General features: G+C 51.0%; 2 protein-coding genes across 4 annotated transcripts in view; both read left to right on the forward strand.

Moving 5' to 3' along the window:
- The window catches only part of LOC309963077 (UDP-glucuronosyltransferase 1A1-like), a gene marked incomplete at its 5' end in the record, with an annotated part of 63,357 nt that extends 61,630 nt beyond the window's left edge, over window positions 1–1,727 (forward strand). For 2 of the 3 annotated variants that reach the window (XM_082841222.1, XM_082841221.1), the window contains one exon: window positions 746–1,727. In XM_082841222.1, coding sequence (XP_082697348.1) covers window positions 746–1,043 — 298 coding nt within the window. In that variant the 3' untranslated portion in view covers window positions 1,044–1,727. The remainder of the gene's footprint in view (window positions 1–745) is intronic. The other variant, XM_082841220.1, reaches the window with a different exon arrangement.
- A 5,960-nt stretch (window positions 1,728–7,687) lies between these two features.
- Window positions 7,688–19,652, forward strand: part of MROH2A (maestro heat like repeat family member 2A) — a gene marked incomplete at both ends in the record, with an annotated part of 32,966 nt that continues 21,001 nt past the window's right edge. Inside the window, 13 exon segments of the mRNA XM_082841610.1 lie at window positions 7,688–7,693; window positions 7,879–7,975; window positions 8,208–8,215; window positions 8,219–8,389; window positions 12,007–12,138; window positions 12,317–12,479; window positions 15,089–15,187; window positions 15,784–15,920; window positions 16,422–16,565; window positions 17,670–17,762; window positions 17,990–18,068; window positions 18,196–18,309; window positions 18,718–18,890. Coding sequence (XP_082697736.1) covers window positions 7,688–7,693; window positions 7,879–7,975; window positions 8,208–8,215; window positions 8,219–8,389; window positions 12,007–12,138; window positions 12,317–12,479; window positions 15,089–15,187; window positions 15,784–15,920; window positions 16,422–16,565; window positions 17,670–17,762; window positions 17,990–18,068; window positions 18,196–18,309; window positions 18,718–18,890 — 1,416 coding nt within the window.

Genomic DNA, 19,652 nt, shown 5'->3' on the forward strand with positions numbered 1-19,652 from the left:
CTTTGTCTTCTTCTTGTCCTTCTCGTCGTCCTCCTTCTCCTTCCTCTTTTAGTGCATCCGTACTAAGGGTTGAAGTACGTAACCCATTTTGGATTTGGATATTCTGACTCAGCTATCAACACAGTCCAAAATAAACAGGAATCCATTTTTCTTTAACGGGGTGCAAAGACACTGCCTCATGCAAAAGTTAGCACTTGGAGGTTTGATGTTTCGACAGTTGAGTTGAAAGTATAGCACTGTCTTGGAGATGGCACTTAAAAATGGCTTTTACTTTGGCTAGAAGTGATCGTTTACAATCTCACTGAATGGGAAATCATTAATAATTTCTGAGATGACCTTTTCCTTTATTTCTTTATCTTGTTACCAAAAATGTATGATCAACTGCCTACAAAGATATCACTAAAAAGAAAAGAAGAAAAGTAGGAAGCAAGTTTCAAATAATTTAAAATCATAATTTTAACTTACAGTTTTCTTTCTTCCTTGCTCCCTTCCTTTCTTTCTTTCCTTCTTTCTCTCTTTCTTTCTTTTTTTCTTTCCTTCCTTCCTCCCTCCCTCCCTCCCTCCCTCCTTTCTTTCTTTCTTTCATAAAGAATATTTAGTGTGTGTTTTCTTTTCTGGTTACAATAGAAACTGCCAAGTTTGGAAAATCTGGTAGCGTTCCTAACTGGAAGCAAGCATAGAGAGAGAGAATGGTTCCCTACTGTTGGTGTTCCAGACATTCACATAACTGTCTTTGTGTGTTCAGCTATAAGGAAAACATCATGCGCCTCTCTAGCCTTCACAAGGACCGCCCCATGGAGCCTCTAGACCTGGCTGTATTCTGGGTGGAGTTTGTGATGAGGCACAAGGGGGCGCCACACCTGCGCCCTGCGGCGCATGACCTCACCTGGTACCAGTACTACTCTTTGGATGTGATCGGCTTCCTCCTGGCGGTCGTACTGACAGTCATCTTCATCACCTTTAAGGGCTGTGCCTTTGCCTTCCGGAAATGCTTCGGGAAAAAAGAGCGAGTGAAGAAATCTCATAAATCCAAGGCACACTGAGAACTGGGTTGGAAACTTGCAAAAAGAGTCACAGGTTAAATTCATGTTATGCTTATTCAAGAAATACTTTGCCAGAAAATAACACCCCAGAGTGTGTCTTAAAAAATAAAAATGATCTAAACATTAGTCACACATACAGGTAGAGATATTTAAATATCTTTTCTGTTCCCTCCAGTATCTTTAATCTGGACTATACTTGTCATCTTTCAAATCACTTGCAAAGAGGGTTGGATAGGTCCCTCCTTCCATCTGCAGTACTTTACCTACTCAGAAATGGGGCCTGTTTGGGAGCCACAGCTTCCCACCACCGCTCCCCCCTCACCCCCGGATGAGTTGTAACCTCATCTTCTGGCATCTGTAGGTGGTTGTGATAGATTCCTTTACCAATAATGGCTGGTTCTAAGTTATGCTCATGCTTCCCAGATGTCACTTTGTGCATTTAAGTAAGGAAACGTTCATTTCTTGTACTTGATATGATATGAATGAATGGTATAGATTTCTGACTTTGGGGGGAATGAATGATGTATAAAATTGATGGGTGATATGCCTGAGCAGATAGTCATTGCTTGAGCCAAGTGGATCTGAGTTTGACAAAAGCCTAAATTATAGAGACTGGCAAGTATATTTTCTCTGATGTAATAACTAAAAACATATTAATAAATTCGTATAAATTATATTTATTAGGTGGTCTCTTCATGGGTGTTGCATTTATTTATTGTTAAACTACATGTTCTAACTACAAAAGTAATGCATGATTCTGACAGAAAATTTGAAAACTATAGAGGTGTACACACACAAGGAAATTAAATCCACCGTTAACCATGTTCCCTGCAAGTAACCACAGTTAGTAAATATTTTGGCAAATGTATATAGTTATAAAATATTGCAAAGATACCAAATATATCTAGTGTTTTCTAACATTCTTCCTTCACTTCATCCTATTGTGAATGTTCTCTCCAGGTCTTTGTATAATATTTAATGTGTTTTAAGTAGCCAAGGAATATTCTATTGCATGAATATACCAGGATTTATTTAACTACTACTTCCTGGTGTATTCACTTTTATTTTCTTTGAGAAAAAAGACTTCACCGAATATCCTAGTAGCTAAGTCTTTGTACATATTCATGACTATTTCCATGGGAAAGTGCCTTACAACGAATCAATGGTTGTCTGTTTCGGTTCCTTTTTTTTTGTGTGTGGTACGCGGGCCTCTCACTGCTGTGGCCTCTCCTGTTGCGGAGCACAGGCTCCGGACGCACAGGCTCAGCGGCCATGGCTCACGGGCCCAGCCTCTCCGCGGCATGTGGGATCTTCCCGGACCGGGGCACGAATCCGTGTCCCCTGCATCGGCAGGTGGACTCTCAACCACTGCGCCACCAGGGAAGCCCTTGTTTCGGTTCCTTTGAGGTGAGGATCCACAGGCAAGGAGTTTATCTGGGAAGTGAAGGAAACCCTGAAGGGGAGTGGAGAGCAGGATGGGGAGTGATGACCACCAAGAAGGCAGCTCTCTGTGGGCAGTGGGAACTGAATCCTGCTGGTTGACACTGGGAGCCAGTGCAGAAAACATGCCAGACTTACCCAGACCGGAGGGGCAAGGCCCTTGGGGATCTGAGCACTTGCCCCTGTCCGTGATTGGCTGCTCCCAGGTGGTATTAATTTCCCTGCGCTTCCAGTCGGCCACAAGAGCAGGCAAGGAGGGCTTTAAAACCCAGAGAGATCCCACTGGAGAGAAATGCAGGTGTGGTGTTGGAGGTCAGGCCCTGTGCACTAAGAGATAAGAACACAGGGATCTGGGTGGGGCACTGATGCACGGTTACCTTGGGCAAATGGTTTGAGATATTCCCAAACTGTGCCAGAGAGGTTCAATCGATGAAGGAGCCAGGTTCTCACACTCCCTTCAGTATAAAGTATTATCTTGAAAAAAGAAAGTATCAGTTTCACAGGCAAAAGTGGGATTTTGTTTTTAATTGCCTGTTATTATTATTAAAGGTTGAATTTTTTTTTTCAAGCTCATGAGCCATTTGTATTTCGTTTTTGGAGAGTATCCTTTGCCTGTTTTCCTGTGGGGTGTATTACCCTGATGATTTTTTTTTTAACTTTTTTCTTGTTTTCCTTCCCTTTATTTTTATTTTTTAAATAAATTTATTTAGGCTGCTTTGGGTCTTCGCTGCTGTGCGTGGGCTTTCTCTAGTGGCGGCGAGAGGCGGCTACTCTTTGTTGCGGTGTGCACGGTCTTCTTATTGTGGAGGCTTCTCTTCTTGCGGAGCACGGGCTCTAGAGCGCAGGCTCAGTAGTTGTGGCGCATGGGCTTAGTTGCTCTGCGGCATGTGGGATCTTCCCGGACCGGGGCTCGAACCGTGTCCCCTGCATTGGCAGGCGGATTCTTAACCCCCGAGCCACGAGGGAAGCCCCTGATGCTTTGTTGAGTGCTTACTGAATCACTGAAAATACCCTCCTGTCACGTGCATTTTTTTCCTTCCACTTGTTCTTTAATTTTGTCCACACCTTTGTTTGTTGGTTTGTTTTTTGCTTTGTGTTACATGTAGAACTTTCAAATGTGTGGGCTTCAAATTGGAAGACTGGGGTCATGGCTAGCTAGGATTTCTCCTGACCCCAGCCCAATTTATTCCTTCCCTAGGTGGCTTTTGGAACACAAGCCATTCACACCAGTTCCATCCCACACCTCTGAGCCCCATGTTGATTCGTGGACTATGTCCCCCCTCCTTCAAGGTCCTTCCCGGTCGACCCAGGGACCACCTCCCGGCCTCACTGCCCACGCCTCCCTGCTACTCCACCCCTCACCCCCCCAACCCCCAGGGACCCTGAGCTGCTCTGACCTCCCCCAGTTCATGCTCCTGTGCACCTCTGTGTTCCTAGTTGTTTTTTTTTTTTTTTTTTTTTTTTTTTTTTTTTGCGGTACGCGGGCCTCTCACTGTTGTGGCCTCTCCCGCTGCGGAGCACAGGCTCCGGACGCGCAGGCTCAGCGGCCATGGCTCACGGGCCCAGCCGCTCTGCGGCATGTGGGATCTTCCCAGACCTGGGCACGAACCCGCGTCCCCTGCATCGGCAGGCGGACTCTCAACCACTGCGCCACCAGGGAAGCCCCATGTTCCGAGTTTTTAGACCCTCTTGTTTACAAGTAAGAGAACCCAACTTGGGATATCTTAAGCAAAAAAAGAGGTCATTTTGTAAGGAGACGTGCTTCCTAAGGGTGAGAGGCTCACGGCCAAGCCTCCAGAGGAGCTGAGCTGAGTGGAGCCTCTCTGGCCTCCTCCCGTCCCTGCATGCTCTGGGCGCCGGCTTTAGGGCTCCCTCTCCTCTCGGCCTTCCCTGCTCCTCATTCCCGGGAACTGTCATCCCCAAGACCCCACCGGGGACTGACGGCATTCTCTCTTGCCCGGAGTTCCGGATTCCTGTTAGAAAGAACCTGATTGGCCCAGCTGGATCACGTGCCCACTCCTTGTCCAATCAGGAGTGGTGGGGGAGGGATTATAGACGGAAAACCGCGGCCGCCAGGATTCCGTAACTGTGACTCTGTGGGTCAGGGAAGCGGGAGCCCTGTGAGCCGGTAAGGTGCCCCCAAATGTGTTCACTGTATACATACTCTATTTCCATTTTTTCCACTTTCTTACAGGCCCTTCCATGCACTTAAGCTCACAGGTTTCTACGAATACCATGTTTTCTTTTTTTCAGGTTGGTTCCCATAGAAGCAGATGTGGGAAGCTCAGTTGAGTGACAGCACTAAGAGTGGCTGAGTTTATGAGTGCATTGTATGTGAGCCCTATATTACTGTCATACTCAGAAAAAAACTATTTTCATTTGGAAAACCAAGCAGAACCCACTTCATTCTCCTGGATCGCATCCTCTTAGCATCCTCTCTAGATAACGTGTTTGGGGCACCTCACTTTTGGCCACGGCTTACACTCACCATATATGTAATAATAATAGAAAAGGACCCCTTCCTCCACGCCTTCTGATAGCCATGTTCTTCACAATGTCACATTGCAGCTCTTCCTATCAAGAGGGAAATCTATATCCCCACCCCTTGAGGCCGGACTGGCCTGTGACCTCCCTTGGCTGTTAGAAGGTGGCAGAGGTGAAAGGTACAGTTCAAGTCTAGGCCCTGAGACGCCTTGGTGTGTCTGCCCGTTCTCCTGGAAACCTGCCCAGATGCTCTGAGAACAACCTGGGCCAGCCCTGTTGCATGATGGGAGACATGGTTCCTGATCACCCTAGTCACTTCAGCCAATAGGAAGCCAACTGCTAGGCATGTGTGTGAGGCCATCTTAGACTAGCCAACCCTCATCTAACCCACTGGCTACCAGAGAGACATGAGTGACTCCAGTTATGCTTGACTGGACACAGCCCAGATCAACGGAACCACCTGGCTGACCCATAGACTTGTGAACAATAATAAACTGTTGTTTTCAGTCATTAAATTTTGAGGTAGTTTGTTACACAGCAACGGCTAACTGATACATTCACTTCTGGCTCTGAGTCCACAATCTTTCATGTGTTGTGTCTTCAGACTCTCAGAGGGCAATGATGTGTCCTACCCACCTCTGTATCCACCACAACATGGAGAGCCAAGCTTAGCTGCATGGTGCAGGCACACCGTCAGAGTCTGTGGGATGGAATTGCAGCCATTTCACGGAGTAATCTTTGAAACAGAAAAGAAGGCCCAGAAGGGAGTGGGAGGTAGGGCCAAGGGGACTGTGAAAGAAGGGACATGTTATAACTGCCTTCTGGTGTCTGTTCCATCATGCTTTACATGTCTCCAAAGGGCAGACTGAGGAAGAATGCGTGAATTTTGCGAGGATGAGTGTTTGGCACTACATAGAGGAAGCTCGTTTTCTAACCACCGGGATTCAGTGAAGTAGAAATGGGCTACTGAGGGTCATGAGCTCTGGGGTATGAGAGGTGACAAGCAGAGGCTGAGGAGCTCCCTCTTGGCAGTGTGGACAATGGGAAATTAAGTGGGAATTTTAATTAAGCAGTCTCAGACCTGGGTGGCTCTGGGTCTTGGTCTGTTGTCCTGTAATGCCTAGAAATTCATTATTTTGTTGCTCAGACTGTTGATCGGGACTGTCTCTCACAGCTACAACTGACAGAAAAATCCTTTGAGCCCCACTTTTGGTTCAGGGAAACAGTGTCACTGCCCTGTCTTTCTTTGAAATTCTTTATCTTCAGGAGGAAAAAGGATCTGGGAGCTTTTATCCCTCAGTGTTGACATCTGTGTTGATGTTTGTCAGCCCTTAAGAAGTTGCTGATGTCGAGAGAGCCCCTTGAGAGGAGCGATGAGACCTGCCGAGGGGGATCTCTCATTAATCGTTAGTTTTCAGTGTCCAGAAGAGAGGGAGAAAAGGCCCTTCCTAACCAAGTGTAGCTATCGATCACTGTGTGACAAATTACCTAAATGTAGTGGCTGTCAGTAGGGCCACACTGCCCCATCCCGCAAGCTGTCCAGTCCTTGGGGAAGAGAAATCCTCTTCTCAGGACCTCTCTGTCACCCCCATCTCCTCCAGCTGCCCAGATCACACCTCCCCACCCTGGGCTCCTATCACTACATCCCCAGGGGACTTGGCTGTGAATCCCCCCCTCTATTTCCTTTCCCCAAACAGGCCACCATACCTCACCCCACATATGGGTGACAGAAATGTTGATTAACAAAATAATGTGGGTTTTTTTAAATCCCAGGGCGCTGTGCACTCCTCAAAGCCCTGGGTTCAGAGCTCAGGGAGACAGTTGGATCTGAGAGTTCCAAGGGTCTGGGACCCAACGGTGATGATTCTAGTGAAAGCCTCCCACCCTGTCAGGGGACCTGTTCCCTGTCTGAGTTAGGACTGAGGAGCCCGAAGGTCTCACTCCTTTGTCAACCCAACCTGCATTGTCCACGTTACCACTGATGTGTATCAGGCAGAGAATGGAGCTTTTTCTTGTGGTGTATTTTTGTTCCATCCAGGAGAGAACTCTGAGAAAAGGTCAGTGTTTAGGTCCCAGACTTGTTCCTTAAAGGATTCCCAGGAGGAAGGGAACACAGGATGGTGAAGGGCCCTGGGATGGAGTTTGAGGAACTTGGGACAGGAGGAAAAAGGATCTGGGAGCTTTTATCCCTCAGTGTTGATGTCTGTGTTGGTGTTTGTCAGCCCTTGAGAAGCTGCCGATGTGGAGAGAGCCCCTTGAGAGGAGCGATGAGACCTGCTGAGGGGCATTTCTCATTAATCATTAGTTTTCAGTGTCCAGAAAAGAGGGAGGAAAGGCCCTTCCTAACCAAGTGTAGCTATCGATCACTGTGTAACAAATTACCTAAAGGTAGTTGCTTAAAATAGCACCTGTTTATTATGCCACAGTTTGCGTGGTCAGGAGTCTAGGCTTAGCTTAGCGGGGTCATTTATTTAGGGTTTCACAGGCTGCACTCAAGATGTTGTCTGGGCTGCGTCCTTTCTGGAGCTTGGTCCTCTTCCAAGCTCATGTGGCTGTTGGCAGAATCCAGTTCCTTGTAGTTGTAGGACTGAGGCCCTCAGTTCCTTGTGACATGGCCCCCTCCATAGGCAGTTTATATCACCACTGTTTACTTTTCAAGGCCAGCATGAGAATCTCTCTCCAGTCTGCTAAGATGTAGTCTTATATGACATAATGTAATCATGGCGGTGATCGCATCATGGGAGGTTCCCATTGCTTTTGCCATATTCTATTGGCTAGAATATGGGTCTAACCAAGTCATGGGTTCCTCCCACACTCTAGGGAAGGGGGTTATGCAGGGTGTGACTCATGGGGGGTCGTCTTATGGTGGGATGACACACCAAGCATTTTACAAATCTTATTATCTCAAAAGAGCTTGAGGAAGAGACTGGCAGAAGCATCAACAGAGTCAAATGAGGACGTGTCAGAGGAGGCAGAGGACCTGGAACCTCTGGAACCAGACGACAGTGGTAAGAAAGTCACCCCCTCCCTGCACTCCTGCCTCATTTCGGCCACTAACTCCTGGAGGGCAAGTCTTGGTCAAGATCTCAGGTTCTCCATCTGTACAGTGGATAGGAAGGTCCCTGCCCAATCATGCCCCAGGCAGAGCTAGAGCTGTGCAGGTATCAGGGAGACCAGATCACAAGGAACAAGCCCTGTAATGGTCATCTCGGCATCACACCTGTGCCACCTTTGTCTCAGGTACCTTCTAACAAGTCACAAACCTCCTCAACATCATGGACAGCGAGTCAACCAAAACAGACGCTGCTGGGGCAGGTCCTGACATGCGGAAGATGCTGGCCTCAGTGATCATCAGGGAGAGGGCTGCCACTGAGCCCTCTGTGATGATGGATGCTCTCATCCGCTGCCTGCAGGTACCAGAGGTAGGACCTCCTCTCCCTCAGCCGTTCCTCTGAGCCTGGCCACCTGTTTGCATGTCCGTCCACTGCTCAGCACACATTTACTGATTGTTGTGGATGTAGGCTAGGTTCTGGGGTACAGACAATGACCAGACTATGAGGGTCTCAGCCCTTGAGGCCCAAGTGGGGCCTGGGCCACTCACAGGTTTTCAAAGCTCCTCAGTATTCTGACGCAGTGGGTTTGGGGGTCACCGTTCTAGAGCAGGTGAGCTGAGTTGCAAAGATGTTGAGCAGGGGTGAAGCAGGTAGATGTGGGGGAACAGAGACACACCAGATGCAGGCCAGTGGGCAGGCTGTTTACTGGGGCAGAGGCTGGGGTAGAGGATGCTGATGGGAGTGATGGAAAATGTAACCGAGATCATGGTGGGCTTTGTATGACAGGGTAGAGTTTGGACCAGAGCATCGGTATGCCCTGAGGACTTGTTAAAACTTCAGATTTCTGGGGCCCATCGTGAGAGTTTCTGATTCAGTAGGTACGGGGTGAAGCCCAAGAATCAGCATTTCTAGCAAGGTCCCAGGTGACACTGTTGCTGGTCTGAGGACCACACTTGGAGAGCTGTTGAATTTTAGACTGTTCTTGAGCATTTGAGAGTGGGTAGCAGAGCAGGTCCTTATAGGAATTCTTAATAGCAAGTTTTATTTTATAGAAAGAAGATACGTGGCAGCCTTGAGGGAGGTCGGGGTCCAGGAGCATAGGCAAAGAATTTGCAGAAGTCTTTTTAAACATATGTTTTATTATTATTCAGGTATAGTGAGACCAACAGCTCAGGAGATGATTGCCCTTGAAAAGATGGTCTGTTACTCACAGATCCCGAGAGGCAGGGGCACGCCATGCCATGCAGGCCCACAAGGAAGAACCAGAGTCAGGCAGGAGGCAGAGGGAGCAAGGGGGAAATGTACGCAGGAGCGTTTATTGTGGCTTCTGTAGGGGAAGATCCGGCGAGGCAGGATGAGCAGATGTCGGATTGGCTAGTGTGGATAATTTCAGTGAGGTCTGGGGTGTAGGGGCCGCCCTGAGTCGTCTGGTGCCTGGCCCTGGGGTGATTAGAGCAGGTGTATAGTGGTCCAGAGCGTGAGAGCCTGATAGGAGAGGTGGCCGGTACGTGGAGCCTGGATGGCTTGCTTGTATTTGACAAGCTTGCTCGTGAGTGGGTGAGCTGTTTGCCATCTCTAGGCATTGACTAACCCTGGGCAGTCTCTCCAGGGCCCACAAGGCCCCACGAAGTCAAAGCATCAGAAAATTTTAAAAACCGTGGTTAATACCCAGGCCATGATAAATGATCAGTGGCAATAAACAGATGATAAACAAGTAGGCATATTTTGTAACTTGACCTGTGTTCAAGATTTTAGTTATTCTTTAATTAGTGAAGGAACCAGTAAGATGTTAAAATCTGTTAAAATGACAATTTTACGTATAGAGATTTACATTCTTTACCAGACAAAATTCCTTTGCGTTGTCACGAACAGGAATCATTTTCAGCGTCAGTTTCCTAAAACTTACCTTCTATCTCCATGGAGACGTAGCATAGCCTAGACTATCACAGGCGATCAAAGGCACACACTCCCACAGCCCGGATGATCCTGCAGGGGCAGCCAGACAGCACCAAGCCCGCCTCTGGGAAGCCACCCATGCCTGTTTTATGCCACTTTCCAAGTCTTTGACAATTTTTCTCTTGTGCCCGTAAATATTCTCCAAAGATTAATTTCGATCGCAGAAATTAGGCTGGGCGTATTATAATTTGCCTGGCTGTTTACATATCTGCAGCAACAGTGTTAGCTACGCATCTAGGCTTCCTTGAGTTTGCCTTGAAAATCTAGAGCGTGAATTCTCAACGGGGTGATACTGCTCCAAAGCAGGTAAAATTGGTTCTTGCGGCAGTGGGGGCGGGGGTTGGCGTGTGCGAAGGGTATTTTAGTTTTTGATGTACAAAGCACAGATATGTATACTCAGCTGTATTATATCTTTGTGGTATTACATTTTCATGGTGGGGGGCAATTAGGAAAAAACGCTTAAGAAGGCTCCTTAGGGGACAATAAAAAAGAAGAAAAATGAAGAGGTTGAGAAAACAAGGGCCATCGGACTAGGCAGCGAAGGCCACACGGTTCTCTTCGGTCCAGGAGTTTTCATGAGGAATCTCTCACTGGAGTTTACAAGCCTCTATTACTTGCTATATCGAGACTGGGAAAGAAAGGCCAAGACTCTCTGTACTGGATGTCATTCATAGAGCATATAAATTTCATCGACTTCCTCTTCTCTTGAGGTCCCCAAATTTGCTAAGGTCTTGACTGTTGGTAAGTGACCTCCTTAGCAGCCAGGGGAGGGGGCCATCTTCCCAGAGCGTTTTGCAGGTAACAGTCCCCGTGGAGAGGAGTCCGCCCTTGTGACAAGAGCTATCTAAGAAGCAAAATAGATGATGTCCTCTTGGACTTGCAAGAGGGTCAGTGCCAAGTCTGTGGAGGACCCTGTGTGCTGACCGTTTGACACCTGCCTAGCTGAGTATGCTGGGCTGAAAACAGTGGAGAGAGGACAGATTTGCAGGCCACACTGACAGGGCCAGTTGCATGAGCCTGATGGGAGGAAGGGAGCTGGTGGCGTGAGAGATGGCGGAATCGGGGTCAGAGTCTTAGGCAGTTTCAGGATGGTGGGGTCATCGACCAGATGAGGCAATGATAATTCTGCATCCAAATCCAATGTGTGGGTGTTCCCCCCGCCACCAGATAATTCTCTGACACCAGCTAGGTGTGCTACAATTTAACTCAATTCTGACACTGTCTACCTGGAGATAGTGTCAGATCCCAGAGGTTAAGGGCTCAGTCCCATAAGACGACCCCAGCCCCGCCCCTGCTTCAGATGCCAATCGTAAGGTTGGCCAACTGGCTATGGTTTGGAGGTTCCCATGACCTCCTCCTTGGGTTCAATTAATTTATGAGAGTGGCTCACAGAACTCAGAGAAACATTTTACCTACTAGATACTAGTTTATTTTAACAGGATATAACTCAGGACCAACCAGATGGAAGAGACTTATAGGGTGAGGGTTTGGGAAAGGGCGCGAAGTTTCCAGGGCCTCTCTGGGCACGCCACTCCTGCCAAATCTCTGTTTGTTCACCAGTCTAGAATCTCTCCGAACCTTGTGCTTTTGGGTTTTTATGGAGGCTTCATTATCTAGGCATGGTTGATGAAATCACTGGCCATTGGCGATCGATTCCACTTCCAAAGCCTCTCTCTTCTCCCCGGAGGTCAAGTGGGTGGGAATGAAAGTTCCAATCCTCTAATCAGATGATTGGTTCTCCTGCCAACCAGTCCCCATCCTTAGGTGTGGACCAAAAACCATCTCCATATAACAAAAGACACCTTTGTCACTCTCATCACTTAGGAAATTCCAAAGATTTTAGGGGCTCCGTGCCAGAACCTGGATGAAGACCAAATATAAATTTATTATAAATCATAATCTTGCACTGTTTGGGAGGAGGACCCACAGGAGGGAGGACGTGTGACTTCGTGTGCTCTGGCGGGGCCGGGTCCATCACAGCCTCTACTGCCCCGTCCAGGACCTTCCCACCCGCCATACTCGTTCCCCAGATTTCCACTCAGGGCAAAGTCAACATCTACAGCATCCTGCAGGAGGTTCTCCAGCAGCAGGGGGAGCTGGAGGAGTGCTGCGTCCAGAGGCTGGTCACCATCGCCTCCAAGGAGATGAGGGAGATGCTGCAGGTAGTAGAGCCCTGCCTCCCACCGACCCAGGGGCGGGGCCTTGGTAGGTGCGGCCTGGGATGCCCGAGGCCCTTGTCCGGTTACCTCTTGGGGCAGGAGTACGCTGAGCAAGCCCAAGGGAGCCCAGCAGGGCTGGAGCAGGTGGTGACGCCACACATCCCTCTCCCGTCCCCTGGAGGTGGAGGGCTACGTGAGGGCAGAGGTGGCCAGCGACACCTTGGTGGCCCTGGCCCGAAACCACTTCGGCCTGGTTGTTTATGTGCTACAGCACTGCCTCAGACCCCTCAACCTCGCCGAAGAATTTGTCATCGTCACCCTGGCGAAGCTGGCCAATGGCAATGGTAGGCCCCGTGGGGCCTCAGCCCTAGTATCTGACCGCTTTCAGACCATCCCGTGTTCCTGCCAGGCCTCTGCCCTTGTCTCTGCCCCACCCCCTTGCATTTCTTATTACCTTTCTCTGCCATTCCTCCTTTTCATCTCTGCGTGTCTCTCTGTCCCTCTCAGCCGCCAAGATTCTCTCTCTGTGCTTCCGCCTCCCATTTCTGTGTCTTTATTCCTGTCATCCCTTCTCTTCGAAATCTCTCTCTCCTCCCTCCCTGTCTGGCCCCGTTCTCTCACTTTCTGCTTCCCTCCCTCCCTTTCCATTGCACGGACATGTGCTGAGTGCTTGATCCGCGCAGGCCTTGGGGTGGGTGCTGGGCCACAGGTGAGTAAGACACCGTGAACCAGTAAACAAGAAAACAGGTAATCGTAATATGAGATGGCAGTTATGAAGAGGACAGCCAGGGGGCTTTTTGAGATCAGGATGAGGGCAAGAGGACCTCATCTCTGTGAGGCCCTCCTTAAGGAGGCAATGCTTCAACTGTGACCGGAAGACTCAGATGATGATTATCTGTGTGAAGAAGGAGATGAGGGAGCCATCCTGCACTGAACGTGCAAAGGCCCTGTGGCAGGAGAAAGCTTGGTTTCTCTGAAGAACGGAGGGGTCACTATGCCCGGAGCTAGAGAGAGGGGGGTGATGGGTGTAAAATGAGCTTGGAGAGTTAGGCAGGGCCTAGTGGGCGTGGCGAAGAGTCTGGACTCTATTTAAAGGCACTAGGAAGCTATTGAGGGATTTTAAGCTGCAGAGTTGCCTGATGAAACTTCCAGGAAGCCCATTCTTCTTCTTCTTTTTTTTTTTTTTTCTGGTACACGGGACTGTCATTGCTATGGCCTCTCCCGTTGTGGAGCACAGGCTCCGGACGCGCAGGCTCAGCGGCCATGGCTCACCGGCCCAGCCGCTCCGCGGCATGTGGGATCTTCCCGGATCAGGGCATGAACCCGCGTCCCCTGCATCGGCAGGCAGACTCTCAACCACTGCGCCACCTGGGAAGCCCCCCAGGAAGCCCATTCTTGCTGTGGTGTGGACGGAGAGGGGGTGGGAGGTGTGTAACTGTGAGGTGTCTGTCGCTCAGGCTGGGACTCATTCGGCAAGTGGAGGACAGACGTGAGTAGTCGATGGGGTTCTGGTCAGCGGACTTGCCGATGGAGTGCGTGTGAGAGACAAAGGAACAGGTGGACCCAAGAATGACACTCAGGTTTCAGGTTTGAACAGCTGCATGTATAGTGTGTTCATTTCCTGAGACCGGAAGCACTGGGGGAGAGAGAATTTAGGGCTCAGATGAATTTCTTTTGCGTGGATTGAGTGCATCCCTTGAGAGATGTCCAGGTGGAGAGGTCATCAAGGTCATTAAGCGGGAAGCAGAGTGCAGAGGGCAAGGGGCCTCGAGTGTACGTGGTGTCCAGAGTTGTTGTCACCAAGGGGGTGAAAGTACAGGGAGGAGAGAAGAGGGCCAGCACCTAGCCCTGAGGAACCCCGGACCCGAGGAGGCTCAGGGGGGACTGAACCGGAAGATCTAGGAGCAAACTGAGGGCAGTGTGGTGTCGTGGAGCCTGCGAGAAGGAGAAGGACTCAGGAAGGGCCCAGGGGCCAGTCGTGGCCCATCCTCCTGGGGCGCCTGGGAAGATGAGGCTGGAGGCGGTGGCTTCCTGGGGACGGAGGCTGGTCGAGAGGGGGGCAGGCAAGGGATGGGGGCAGAGGCAGGGAAGGCAGGCGGGGAAAGAAATGAGATCGTGGCTGGAGGGGCTCTGGGGGCAGGGCGGGCGGGGCCTGTGTGTGGGCTGATGCCAGAGCCAGGAGAGGGGCAGAAATGGGGTCCAGCAGGCGAGGGATCTGAAAGGGGAGCTAGTGGGAGCGGGCTGGAGGCGAGTGTGGTCTGTCACCGCTCCTCTTTCTCTCTCCCCCTCCCACTGCAGTTTCCCTTCTTTCTCTGCTTTCTCCTGATGCCTGTTGCCTTTTCACTTTCTCACTCACAGCCTCTGGTTCTTCATCCCAGAACGTCTGTGGGACACCCAGAGGGGTCAGAGGCTGGAAGAGCCCACACTCTGCCTCCTCTCCCCCTTCCCTGCCTCCCCCTGCTCCTCCTCCCCCTGCTCCTCCTCCCCCTGCTCCTCCTCCCCCTCCCCCTCCTCCTCCCCTCCTCTCCCTCCTCCCCCTCCTCCTCCTCCTCCCCCTCCCCCTCCTCCTCCCCTCCTCTCCCTTCTCCCCCTCCTCCCTCCTCCTCCCCCTCCTCCCCTCCTCCTACCCCTCCTCTCCCTCCTCCCCCTCCTCCCCTTCTTCCCCCTCCTCCTCTCCCTCCTCCCCCTCCTCCTCCCCCTCCTCTCCCTCCTCCTCCTTCTCCTCTTCCTCCTCCTCCACCTCTCTCCCCTCCTCCTCTCTTTCCTACTTCCTTCCCCCTTCACCGGCTTCCATCTCTTCTTACCTCCCCTGCCTCCCACTCTCCCCTGTGGCCCAGCCCGCACAAAGCGGCCCCCTGGCTCTGCGCCGGGGCTGGAGGTGCAGCTGGCGGGGCTGTCCTCTCTGCTGACTCTCCTGCCCTGACTCCTCGTGACCTCTGCCCGTGCCCCACAGTGTTTGAGTTCATGCCATACGTGGGCATCACCCTGGCTACCATATTCACCATGCTGAGGCTCGCGAATGAAGCCAAGATGCGCCAGGTGACCTGCAGTGGTACCTATCCCACCTGGGCCCGCAGGTCCGGCCCAGTCGGGGTGCTGGGGGCTGGGGAGGTGGAGTAAACAGGTAGAGATGGAAGGGTGATGGGATTCACAGGAGGGGGCGACCGGGGACACGTTTCCAGGTTCGGCTTGACTTGGGCAGGTCTTTGATGCCATTTATATCTGATCACATTGCCCCAGGTTTTGATAACTTAATGTTTCTGTGGACCCAAATCCCCAATACCTGAGAAAATTAGGGCAAAATGTGTTTGCCACCCTCTGCAGTGGAATCCCCAGGATGTGAGTAAAAAGAGGTTTATTCCAGGCCCCGGCCTTGACCTCGGCACATGGGCATCAAGGGCTGGTGCCGAGTCACACCTGCACGCTCTACCCCCTCCGGGGAGTCTTTCACACACAGACATGCAGGATAAACATTAGGGGGCTCTGAGGGAGTTGGAAGGGCAGAGAGGGAGGGACGCAGAAGAAGATTTTTCTAGCAGTGTCTGGCCATCTCAGTGACCTGCTAGTTATGGAAGTGCAGAAGGTGGCCTGGGGAGACTTTGTCCTTCTTCCTGCCCCTCTGGGATCACTGCACATCCCCACGGACAGCCATGGAGACCTTCTGCGAGACCATGCAGTTTCACCTGAGGCACCTAGAGGACAGTGTGTACCCCGTGATGACTGAGGAGCAGTTTGCTGTGTATCACTATTTTGTGACCGTGTGGCTTAGGGACAACAACCCCGAGGTGAGACTGCCCTGCTCGGGGGTGGGGGGCCCGCATGGTCCCTGGGTCACGGCTCCCCAGCCTGCGGTGCTGGTGGGGCTGAGATACCGCGTGGTCCAGGGAGATGGGGAGCTGATTAATGGTGGAGCCACGTGGGCCTGGAGCCTCAGAAGGCGGCTTGATAAAGGTCCCTGGAGGTGCTGGATGAGGGTCCCTTTCGCATGCCTGCCAGGCGCTTTCCGAATGGTTTACCTACGGGAGCGATTTCCATGCCAACTCTGTGCCATGGGATTGTTTTACAGCTGAGGAAAGTGAGGCATAGAGAGGTCAAGTGTCTGCCCAGTTACCTAAGTGACAGAGCCAGGACTTGGGGGAAAGTCTGGGTTCACTGCCCACCTCTGGGGCCCGGGGGAGGCCTGGACTCTACTTCCAAGGTCCCTTCTATCTTGTGGATGGGGCTGACATCACTGGGCCTTGCTGAGTCCTGGGCCCAGGGGTCTGGAGACCCCGCTTCTGTGGTAGGTGAAGCTGGGGCTCACCAAGTCCCTGAAGCCTATGCTGAGCCTCATCCTGCCCAGCGACAACGTGCGTGAGCAGGTGTACGACTACATCGCCCTGTTGCTGGCAGAGTACCAGGCCCACCTGGAGGCACTCTTCATCACACAGGTGAGGGGCTGAATGGGCAGCAGCCTGGGCTGGAGGCTTGAGTGTCCCGGGTGTCCCAAGTGTACCGGGTGGGGAGTATCATCTGGGTGGGAGATAGAGCCATTGGGCCTGGCACCTGTAGGATTTCCAAGAAATGAATGCTGCCATTCCAGGTGGAAAGGATGAGATCCCAAAGGGTTTTGGAGGCCTCAGTAAGGTCATGGCCTTTGTGTCAGTTTCTTAGGGCTGCTGTAACAAAGAACCATGAGGTGGGTGGATTAAAACAACAGAAATTTATTCTCTCATTGTTCTGGAGGCCAGAAGTCCGAAATCAAGGTGTTGGCAGGCTGTGCTCCTTCTGAAGGCTCTAGGGGAGAATCTTGCATCTTCCAGCTTCTGGTGGCCCCAGGCACTGCATCACGGCAACCTCCTCCTCCATCTTCACATGGCCATCTTCTCTGTGTCTCTCTGTGTCCTCTCCACTTCTCGTAAGGACACCAGTCATTGGATTTAAGGCCCACCCTAAATTCAGGATGATCTCATCTCGAGATCCTTAACTAATTACAAGTACCCTATTTCCAAGTGAGGTCACATTCTGAGGTTCTGGGTGGACACAAATTCTGGGGGGAACACCATTCGACCCCTGCCAGCCTTGAACTCCTGTGAGATGGAGCCTTTGCATGGTTCTGAGTGGAGGCGTGACCTGGGCTGATGTATATTGTGCAAGGTGTCACTCATCTACAGACGAGGTGAGGCTCTTCACTGTAAGAGCTGGGAGCAGAAATGAATGGGATGGGTTTGGGGAGCCATGTGTAGATCATTCGGTCTAAAGATGGGCTTCACCTCCCAGTGACTAGGAGAGAAAGGGGAAGAAGGCCTTGAATGTCACGCTTGGTGGCCCTAGTGCAGCCCTGCCCAAGCTTTACCGTGCACGGGAATCACCGGGGGCTGGTTGAAACAGAGTTGGATTCAGAGGTCTGGGCAGGGCCTGAGAGGTGGCATTTCTAACTAGCTCCCAGAGGAAGCTGATACATCCGGTTGACGGAAAACACAGAGTAGCAATGGTCTGGAGTTTGACCCTGAGTCAGTAGAAGGTCACGTGCCACCACTTCCCACCTTTTGCAGATCTTGAGGCAGATCCTGGAAATGTCAGTGACCACTAACACCCCTGTGCCCCAAATGCAGCTGCACACCATCTTCACGGAACTGCATGTCCAGGTGGGGCTGGCAGGCTGTACTGGGCGTGGCCTTCTCAGGGTGGGTCCATGGGAAGGGGGCCGCGGCAGGTGGCGTGGCCCACCAGGGCGAAGGGTGAGATGGTGGTGGGGCCCCCGTCCCACTCACGTGTCTCCTACATCCCTCTGGGGGCGAGGCCGTGGTGCTCCTGCAGCTGCGTCCCTTGTCCGGCTGAGATCTCACCCACCCTCCCTGCGTGACCCCCCCAGGTGTGCTCCAAGGCCCCCGCCCAGCGGCAGTACAGCAGCCAGAGCCTGACGGAGGTCGTGTACTGCTTCATAGCCCTTGGTGAGGCTCCCCCAGCTCCGCTGTGAGCCCACGGGAGTCCCGGCCCCTCTGAGCACTGGGCCTGGGGCTGCCTCGTCCCGCTGCTGTGGCTCAGGGGGCACGACTAAAGCGGTCCTTCCCCCTGCAGCCCACTCCTACCCCAAGGAGCTGATGAAGTTCTTCCTCAGCCAGATGGAGGTGAGCGAGGAGGCCATCTGCGTGGGGACCCTGACCCTGATTAGGGCAGCGATGAGCGCACATGGTGAGCGAGGGCAGGAAGTGGGACAGGGGTTAGGGGCGATGGGTCTCAGCCACATCTGCACCCCCTTCATTTCTTCACTCTTCATTTCCCACTACTGGGTGGGCCAAGAAATCACAGCTCTGGGTTGCTTCACGTTTTCTATACTTGAACATAGCCCACCCTCCACACTCTCACCCCTTTCCTTAAATCCCGAATCCCAGCTTCCACCTGAGTCTGAATTTCAGGCTGTTTACCTGAATCCCCCAAAGCTAAGTCAAAGGCTGAATATAAAGCCTAGTTACACCATATAGACGTAGCCCTAAAGCTCTGTTGACCCAGTGCCGAACCTTAGTCTGAACCCCTGATTCTAAATCCCTAAGCCCAAATCCTAAACCTGGCCTTGATAAAGGGAAATACTGTCCCCAACAGCACCAGCTCAGAGAGCACCTTTGCGTGAATTTGAACAAGGTGCCCCCTACTGGCAGCATGTGGTCTTGCATGACTCGAGAAGAGCATGGGTGGCTTCAGTTCAGTCCTTCAGCTGGGTGCTCTTGCACAGTGCGCAAACTGGGCAACTGTACGTGAACCACCTTCTGCTGCCAGTAAGCCCCTTTCTTAAACAAATGCAAATTTAAGCAACAGTGAGACCCTTTTTACCCATCTGATGGGCAGAGATGATAGAGATAATGACTAGTGTTGGCCTAGCCATTTTTCTGTAAAAGCCCAGATAACAAAAACATTTTCAGCCTTGCAGGCCACATGGTCTGTGACAATTATGCAACTGCATTGTAGAGCAAAAGCATGGTCTGTATAGACTGCAGAGAGTGGTGGTGTTCCAATAAAACTTTATCCACAAAAACAGGCTTTGGGCTGGATTTAGCCTTAGGGCTGTACTTTGCTAATCCCTGGTCTAGAATACAAGAAACAAGGCTTCTATACTTCATTGATGGGGGTGTAGATTGATTAAACCTTTCTGGGTTCTCAATTGGATAGGGCCCAAAACTTGGGCTCAAAAATCTAACATTTTGTCATTTGTCTGAAGGAAATAATTGCCCAAAAGCAACTGGATAAAGATGTTCATTATAACATTGGGCATAAAAGCCAAACATTAAAAACAACCTACATGTTCTTCTATAAGGAATTTGTGGAATTAATGATAGTATAGCAACATGTGGAATATTATACAATCCACACTTTTTCATGGAAACGCTGCCCTTTATATATTAAGTATAATAATACAGTATGAGACAGTATATATAGCGTGACCTCGGTTATGTGAAAGAAGTCTAGGTGTTTATGCATAAATGAGTTTAGAAGGATACACCTAAACTGTTAAGGGTGGTTATCTTTTATTTTGATTTTAC

This window comes from Leucopleurus acutus, assembly GCF_964270905.1.
Source record: "Leucopleurus acutus genome assembly, chromosome: 6".
In the NCBI taxonomy this organism is placed as follows: Eukaryota; Metazoa; Chordata; class Mammalia; order Artiodactyla; family Delphinidae; genus Leucopleurus; species Leucopleurus acutus.